At 64.0% G+C, this 8,125-nt stretch overlaps 2 protein-coding genes across 2 annotated transcripts; one reads left to right on the top strand and one right to left on the bottom strand.

Moving 5' to 3' along the window:
- Positions 1-132: 132 nt before the first annotated feature.
- On the bottom strand, positions 133-3,459 carry CD72 (CD72 molecule). Its single transcript, XM_075446861.1, has 7 exons — positions 3,375-3,459; positions 3,194-3,289; positions 2,907-2,996; positions 2,077-2,391; positions 1,672-1,820; positions 1,191-1,342; positions 133-274 (listed from the first exon to the last, which is right to left on the bottom strand). Exons 1-7 carry the CDS (start codon positions 3,457-3,459, stop codon positions 133-135), a joined length of 1,029 nt encoding a protein of 342 aa, XP_075302976.1.
- A 1,666-nt stretch (positions 3,460-5,125) lies between these two features.
- LOC142358912 (B-cell differentiation antigen CD72-like) lies at positions 5,126-7,672 on the top strand. Its single transcript, XM_075411552.1, has 6 exons — positions 5,126-5,301; positions 5,405-5,503; positions 6,166-6,480; positions 6,610-6,758; positions 6,991-7,079; positions 7,423-7,672. Exons 1-6 carry the CDS (start codon positions 5,157-5,159, stop codon positions 7,565-7,567), a joined length of 942 nt encoding a protein of 313 aa, XP_075267667.1. The 5' UTR covers positions 5,126-5,156; the 3' UTR covers positions 7,568-7,672.
- The last annotated feature ends 453 nt before the right edge of the window (positions 7,673-8,125 follow it).

Raw genomic sequence — 8,125 nt, 5'->3', positions numbered from 1 at the left:
GTCAGCATGCCCCACGCAGCGTCCCAGGCTCCCCGCTTTCCTCCACGCACACCCCACCTGCCCCGCACACCCCGGGCTCGGCAGGGCCTGGCACGGGCACACTCACCGCAGCGGTGCCGGGGCCGGCGGCCATCAGGCGAGGTAAGGGGCGCTCGGCCCCGCCGCCTTCTCGCAGATCCAGAAGTGGAGGTCGTCGGGACCGGCGCACAGGGCGGGTTTGATGTTCCCGCGGCTGATTATGGCACAGGACCCGTTCGACTTCGACTGCCACGGCCTGGACGGGGCAACGACAGATAAGGGGGCTGCCACCGCCCTATCCACCACCCTCCGCCGCGGCAGCCGGGGCTGGTGGTGACTGCCTCTCACATGCTCTCATGGCAGGTGTTGGATGCTGCAGGTAAAGGGGGGAGTCCACCAGTCCTCCTCTACTCATTTCACAAGCTGAAACCTCAGCCGACGCATCCCTGCCGTTCCTCGGGCAGGCTGAGAAACCCCTCTGCAAGAGGCTTGCATCACTCATGACTGCCCTTAGCCTCCCCGCTGCTTGAATCTCGGGCTCGCTGCTGGAGCTGGTCACATCCCTGCAGCGCCCGGCCGTGGGGAGAGCCTGGTCCTACCCGAGGGCGCGTGGGTGGCCGGGGGCTGCGGTGGGGTGCAAGCCCCCCGCGGCGGGGCTGAGGATGGAGGGGCAGGCAGCGGGCAGGGGCTGGGTACCCAGCAGCCGTCCAGACGGGTCTGTTCCTCCCCACTGCTCTCAGACACCGCAAGAGGAAGCAGTGGCGAGCCGGGCAAGGGGTGCACGTGGTGGGGAGGAGCCCGGGACCCTCTGCGGGGCGGGAAGGCTTGATTTCCCCTCGAGGAGGGACCGGGGAGGCACATGGGTGACAGAGGTGACGCTCGAACACTTTGTCTAGACCCCAGATAAGACCTGCGGTTTCTTTTGTCCCCTCTCGCTGCTCCTGCTTGCGCAAGCCTTGCACGTGACCCCCCCACCCCTGCAAGTCTTGGCTTTCCACTTGCACAGCCTCTAAGCATCTCTTCTGCACACACCTCCCCTTGCCCTCAGCTGCTTTGATGTCCTTTGTTGCCCAGTGCTGGTGCCCAGGGCTGGGTACTGGTGGGGTTTTAAATGGTTCCTAAAGTCATGCTGGAGGAGAGGGGTTTCAGCAAGACACCGTGCTGACAGGTACCTTTCATAAAGGGAGCCGTCCACCCAGAACCAGGCATCCGAGACCCCCTCGCCCTCCGGGTCCTCTTCCTCCAGCCCGCCGTAGTCATACCAGGGGAAGCTGCTCTTCTGCAGCCCGATCCAGTATGAGATGTCTGCATTCTTTAGAAAGGTCTGAGGAAGGAGAAAAAGGGCCTTTTAGTGGCTTTTTCGTGGCACCTATGTGCTGCAGTGTTTGCAGGGAGTGCCCATCTCCCCAAGCAGCCCCTGGGGCTGGAGCTCCTTGGGGCAGGACAGCTGAGCAGCCCCAGTGTCCTGCTCCAGCCCAAGCAGCATCCAGGGGTGCCAGAACCTCTCTGCCCCATGTCCACAACCAGCCACGTGCCCCAGAAGTCAGCCTTGAACCCTCCAATGTTGTGGCAGGCCAGAGAGGTGCTGGCCCACTGGGGGACCCCAGGGCTGGAATGCTCCAGCTCCCACCCTCAGCCCTCCCAGCACCCTACCGGCACAGTCCAGCGACTCCAGGATTTGGTGACCAAGAGCTGAGAATATTTCTTCTCGCACTCATCTCTGCTGTCCTCCCATGTCTTCTTCTCCGACGAGATGAAGAGGCACTTGCCCCTGTACAGCAGCCAGCCCGAGGGGCAGCAGTCTGGGGGCAGGGGCACAGCTCAGGAACTCATCCAGCCTTGGAAGCCTGGAGGGGGTCCAGCCTGGACGGGGAACAGCCCCTGCATCTCCCCAGCAGACACTGCAGTCTCAGCCTCTGGTCCAGGCACAGCTTCAACCTTCGGACCGCTCCATCCCCACCGTGTGGCCAAAAAGCCAGTGCCAGTGCCTCAGCGCTGCATCTGCTGAGGGATGCCAGTCCCCTGGGGCACCCCATCCCTGCTCCATCATGGCCCTACCTATAGCCGTGCAGGAGCGCAGGATGGCCACAGTGCTCTCGCTGTTGTTGAGCTTCCCCTGCACCTCCTGCATCTCCTTCTCTGTCTTCCCCAGGACCTCCAGGACGTGCTCCAGGTTGGCGGTCAGGCTCTCCAGCTCCAGCCGGCTGCTGTTGCCGTCCCACCATGCTCTCTGCAGCTCCGCTCTGGCCCACGCCAGCTCCACCCGTGTCTGCTGCAGGCTCTGCTCCCGCGCGCTCAGCTCCTGCGAGAGGCGGCCCTGCTCGGCCGCGTGCTCACGGGACGTGTCCCGCAGGCTGCGGGTGACCTGCCAGTCTGGGGACAGGGCGCGTCAGCTAGGGCACTGGGACGGGGCAGCCCGGGTGGCATGACATGGCACCCCACTCAAGGGTTGGGGTGTCCACACTGCGTGGGGAAGGACGGGACAGACACGGCAGCAAAGCGGACATTCAGGGGCTGGGCAGAACCTGGCAGGGGAGAGCAGGGCAAGGCGGGACAGGGTGCAGGAGCAGACGGAGCAGGGCAGAGGCAGGGAGGGCACAGCGATACAAGGCTGGGCAAGGCTGGAAGAGAAAGGAAAGGAGCGGAACCAGAGAACGAGGTGGGGAAGACAGGTGATGGGAGACAAGGGAGGCACCCGTGGCGTGCGAGGGATGCAGGCCAGCTTGTGGTGGACAGGGCAGAAGGACCCAGCCACTAGCAGTGTGCGCAGGCATGCCTCTGTTCACCCCCGTGTTCTCTCAGAGCATCCACCCTAGCCCAGCTGCCACACTCCCCCCCGTGCCGCCCAGCCACCCCCAGCCCCAGCAGTGCCCACCCCACAGACTCACAGCAAGCCCCCAGGGCCACGGTGGCCACCAGCAGCAGCAGGCAGATTGTCAGCAGCCCCACAGTGATGCACCACCGCCGGGACCAGCGCCCTGCAAGACGCAGCCAACCACGGGCATCACTGGTGAGCTGGGAAACCCCTCGCAGCCCCCAGACCGCATCGTGATGGCACAGGTGGCACCGTGTGGGTGCTTCCTCTTCAAGAACAAGAGCCAGAGCACCCCGAAACAACACCCACTACCCGCACCAGGACCTCCCCCAGTCTCCTGGGCTCCAGATGGGCACTCACCTGGGCTGGGCTGGGCCCCATCTCCGTCCCCATCCTGCCCCGCCGGCGCTGGCTGCACGTTCTCGTAGGGGCTCTCGGCCTCATCCATGCCAAGGGCTGTTGGAGGAAGGCAAGGGAGAGTGGCTGAGTCTGTGGGGCTGGGCATGGCGGAGGTGGCGTGGGGTGTCCCGTGGGCTCTCACCTGCCTCCAGTGCCTGGCTGGCCGTGCTCCGGCCCCCCATCACCTTGGCAAACCTCAGGTCAGCATAAAGCACGCTCTGGGCCATGTGGACAAGCCCTGGGGAAGTCCTGAGCCTTGCTGGTTCCCACCCTGCCCTGGAGATTCCTTTCTGGGTTGGTCCCACTCCCCAGGAATTGTGCCGTCTCTCAGGGGTGCAAAGGAGAAGTGTGGCCGGTGTCTGCAGAAGCAGAAGTTTTCTCTGAGCTGTAGCAGATGGGACCAGCGAGGCACGGCTGCAGGGACCAGCACCCTTTCATTGGTCCCAGCATCACTGGCCCGTCCCCTCCCACGCCCCAAAAGTGCTCACGGTCACACGGCAGAGCCAGACCAGCACAGCCTGAGGTCAGAGCAGCAGCAGAGCAAGGATGGACCCAGTTCCCTGGGCAGGGAGAGCTGGGGGAGAGCAGGGCCAGCCTGGACACAGGAGCACATTGCGCTGGGGACAGCCCTGTGGAGGGCTGGAGGTATTCACGGATGGAGATTTCCCCTCCTGTCCTCTGGGAATGGAAATTTCCCCATGATGCAGCTTGTGCCACTGCTTCTCATCCTCTTCCCGTTGCCCTCCTAGATGACCCCAGCTTTGCCATCACTCAGACCTCCCCCCAGAGAGTTGCACAGAGCAATGGTGTCATTGCTTCTTCACCTTCCCTTCCCCAGACCACAGCCCGAGCACTCACAGCACCTCCTCCTTCGTCCCGACCTCCAGCCCCTCTGAATCTCAGAGGCCTCTGCTAAACTGCACCCAGGGAAAGGTGTGATTCGGAGAGGGGCACTGAATTGGGACCGGCTGGGCACAGCTGCACACAGCCAGTTCCTGGAGCAGGACTGGAGGTGTGCAGGGGTGCTGATGGAGCACAGCGTTGTGAGGCCAGTCACTATAATCTCTGCAACAGCAGGGAAGTCCTTCGTCACTGGAGAAAGGTGAAAACCATGGCCGAGTCAGAGGGGGCAAGAAGGAATTCTGGAAAGCTAAAGGCTGAGCAGATTCCACCTAATCCCCAGGAACGAGATGGGCCACGTCCTCCTGGGCATGCAGTGGTCCAGGTCCAGGTGGTGGCTGGGGGATCCCGGCGGGATTTACCAGGGGGAAGTGGCACCCGTCCCACCTGCCTGTCTGCTTTTGCGGGAGCACTGGGCTGGGCACAAGGGAAATGCGATGGGCACCATTTATCAAGGCCCCTTGAGGTCTCAGACATGGTCCCCTGTGGTGCCCATGCTGACAGAGGGGGGCAATGTGGCCAGGAGAAGGGGAGAAGAGCAAGACCTCGTGCTGCAGTGCGGAAACCCCTTTTAGGCATTAAGGCAAACGTTTCTGCGCAGCAGCAATGCTCAAACCCCGGAGCAGAGCACAGAGGGGAACCTCCGTTCGATGCGGTCAGCCCCAAAGCCACATTCTCCACGTGGAAGCCGGCGCCGCTTTCCCCTGCCCCAGGGATTTGGGTCGATTCTCGGTAGGACGGGCCCCGCAGCTCTGGCCAGTGCCCCAACCCCAAGCTGCATTGCCCCACCGCCATCCCAGGGGACCTGAGCAGTTTTGGGGTGTGGAAGAGGACCGGACGGCGGCGCTGGGGCCAATGGCAGGGCGCGTGTCCCCGTGGCCATGCTTTCCTGCTCCCGCCTGCCACACCTCACAGCACACTTCTGCTTCTGCAGAAACCAGACGCACTTCTCCTTTGCAGGGCAGAGAGAGGGGGCGAGCGTGGCGGAGCAGCAGCCATCAAGGCCATTGGGGCAGCTCAGAGCATGGCCCAAAGCGTGGTCTACGCCGACCTGAAGTTTGCCACGGCCCCGCCGCTCACTGACCCCACCAGCCCCGCGGTCCCCGACGAGGACGAGAGCCCCTACGAGAACGTGCCGCTGGGGCCGGTGCCCGCGGCGCCCAGCCCAGGTGAGAGCCCAGCCGTGGCCGATGCCGCGGGGATGCCCTGGCGTGGGGTGGGCGGTGGCGGTGGGACCACCGGGTGATGCCCGTGGGCACCGGTCTCTTGCAGGGCGCTGGCCCCAGCGTTGGCGCGTCCCCACGCGGCTGCTGGCAGCCAGCCTGCTGCTGCTGCTGCTGGTGGTGGCCACCGTGGCCCTGGGGGCTTGCTGTGAGTCGGGGTGAGGGTCGTGGGGTGGAGGGCAGCCGGGGAGGTGGGTGCTGGGAGCGGGTTTGGGGCTGGGTGAGGGCTGGGCTGCCGGGGGGTGGTCAGGGCTGGGGGGTGCCTGGGGCTGGTGGTCCGGGGCTGGTTGCTGCCTCTTGCTTGGCCACCCGGAGCTGCCCTTGGTCTGCCTGCACTGCCTTGCCACTGCCTCTCGCTGCAATCCGCTCTCCTCCCACCGCCTTCGCTTTCCCTTCCCTTGACTCTCTATTTCTTCACCCTCCCCCTGCCCCCACCTCGTCCTCCCCTCACCCTTCCCCGCCTTCCCCCGGCCTTCCCCTTGCCTCCCCCTTCCCTCCCCCTGCCTCCTTCTTGTTCATGGCATCATAGAATGCTGTGGGTTGGAAGGGACCTTGAGAGGTCATCTAGCCCAGCCCCCTTCCCTTCCCACTGCCTCCGACCGCATTTCCATTGCCTCCCCTTTACCTTCCTATCGCCTCCCTTTGCCTTCCCTCTCCCAGCCATCGCCTTCCGTTGCCTCCTGTGACATCCCTGGGGCTGCCTTCTCATCCCCATGACCTTGCCCTGCCCACTCCAAGCAGGGTCAGTGCCGCGTCCCACTGCCCAGGCTGCCCTGTCCCCGTGTCCCAGCTGACGCGCCCTGTCCCCAGACTGGCAGGTCACCCGCAGTCTGCGGGACACGACCCGTGAGCACGCGGCCGAGCAGGGCCGCCTCTCGCAGGAGCTGAGCGCGCGGGAGCAGAGCCTGCAGCAGACACGGGTGGAGCTGGCGTGGGCCAGAGCGGAGCTGCAGAAAGCCTGGCAGGACGGCAACAGCAGCCGGCTGGAGCTGGAGAGCCTGACCACCAACCTGGAGCACGTCCTGGAGGTCCTGGGGAAGACGGAGAAGGAGATGCAGGAGGTGCAGGAGAAGCTCAACAACAGCGAGAGCACTGTGGCCATCCTGCGCTCCTGCGTGAATACAGGTAGGGTCGTGGCGGGGTGGGGAGACGGGCAGTGATGCTGCCCAGGAGATGCGGGGCTGATCCCCGCCAGGCTGGGCTCCCCGAGCATCCGTGGCAGGGCGAGCGCCTGAGCCGTGCCCCTGCCCTCAGAATGCTGCCCCCCGCGCTGGGTGCTCTACAGGGGCAAGTGCCTCTTCATCTCAGCGGAGGAGAACTCGTGGTGGGACAGCCAGGAGGACTGCAGAAGGAAATCTGCTCAGCTTCTGGTGCAGGGCACCTGGCTATTTTGGACACTGCCGGTACGGAGCAGGGGGTCTGTGGCACCCCAGGAGGGTGGCGGCAGTGGTGGGGTTGGGCAGAGCCCTGTGGGACCAACAGCAGTGGCACCTGTGGAGGTTCTGGGGTGGCATCACAGGCCTGGGGTGCCCATCCCGACGGTCTGTGTGGAGGAGCATGGCCGGCCCTGGGACTGCTGGGCAGCAGACGGGCACTGGGCATGGGGCAGGCGTTCGACAGCTTCTCTCCCCCCAGCACTTTGTACAGACGCGTGGTGCCACGTACTGGATTGGAGCACAGCTTTCTTCTAACACAAGGAGATCTAGTGTATGGCAGGACGGCAGGTTGGTCTACTCATAAGTGCAGTGGTCCCTGGCACAAGCACTTGCCCTTTAGCCAGTCTGGGTAAGCGCTGCTTCACCCCTGTGAGACCTCCCCCAGCAAAGGGGGTGAAGCTTCAGTAAGCAGTGCCTCAAGGGAGGGGGCCTGGGCAGAGCCCGGCAGCGGGGTGCATCGCTGGATCTCCAAGCGGCAGAGCAGGAGCCCGGGGCGGGGAATGTGACCCTTCCTCAGACTGGTCCCAGGGCTGGGCACCCTGCTCACCCCAGCACAACTGGGATCTGTGGGAAGAGGTGCCCATGGTGAGGATGCTGTCACTGCCCCTCTGACACGTGCCCTCTCTTCTAGGTACTATGCTCCAGAGTGCAGGCTATTACAGGATGGGAAATTAAAAAATGCAAAATGTATGCAAAGTTACCAGTGGATCTGTGAGCAGCCCCCGAAGCTGAGCAGCGCATCCAAAACCCTCCTTCCTCTCCTGGTCAAAGCCTGACTGTGCTGCAACCGCTCTCCATCGCAGGACTTGGGGACAGGAGCTGGGGGGTGCACCAAAAGACCCTCTCCCCTGTGCACGCATTGCCTCAACCACGTTGCAAAGTGCTGGGAAAGGGTGTCTGCATTTTAAAGCAAGACTCATGGAAAACAAAGCTTGTTCCCCTCTCTCACACTCACGCATACACTTGTACCACCTTGCACCGTGCCTCTGCGCGTCCCCGCATGCCCTGGCCAGCGCAGCTTGCAGCGACATGGGACTCCGGTGTGGAGCCCAGCTCCCCCGTGGTGTGGTCCACCCCAAGGCTGCTGGTGGTGTGCTGGTGGAGGACTTGCTATTTGCATCTTTTTGGAGCTGGGGGATGACAGCGCCATTGGTGTCCCCGAACTGCCCTCTTCGGGGAGTCCTGTGGACCTACTGTCTGTCGCTTCCCTCAGCATCGACAGCTCTCATCCTGCCCTTTCTCCTATTCCCATCACCTACCCAGGGCTTTGGGCTGGGCCTCGACTGGGGAGGGTGCAGGCAGCAGTGCCATCAGCATGATGAACTGCTGGGAAG

This window comes from Opisthocomus hoazin, chromosome Z, assembly GCF_030867145.1.
Source record: "Opisthocomus hoazin isolate bOpiHoa1 chromosome Z, bOpiHoa1.hap1, whole genome shotgun sequence".
Classification (NCBI taxonomy): Eukaryota; Metazoa; Chordata; class Aves; order Opisthocomiformes; family Opisthocomidae; genus Opisthocomus; species Opisthocomus hoazin.
Note: the sequence above shows the minus strand (reverse complement) of the source record. Positions and strands in the feature narration are given on the sequence as shown.

Coding starts and splice junctions, on each gene's coding strand:
- CD72 (XM_075446861.1), bottom strand. CDS start 3,459: ATGGCCCAGAGCGTGCTTTATGCTGACCTGAGGTTTGCCAAGGTGATG. Junction 1,821..2,076: donor GCGCTCCTGCACGGCTATAG/GTAGGGCCATGA, acceptor CCCTGCCCCCAG/ACTGCTGCCCCTCGGGCTGG. Junction 1,343..1,671: donor GGAGTCGCTGGACTGTGCCG/GTAGGGTGCTGG, acceptor CTCCTTCCTCAG/ACCTTTCTAAAGAATGCAGA.
- LOC142358912 (XM_075411552.1), top strand. CDS start 5,157: ATGGCCCAAAGCGTGGTCTACGCCGACCTGAAGTTTGCCACGGCCCCG. Junction 5,504..6,165: donor CGTGGCCCTGGGGGCTTGCT/GTGAGTCGGGGT, acceptor CCCTGTCCCCAG/ACTGGCAGGTCACCCGCAGT. Junction 6,759..6,990: donor GGCTATTTTGGACACTGCCG/GTACGGAGCAGG, acceptor CTCTCCCCCCAG/CACTTTGTACAGACGCGTGG.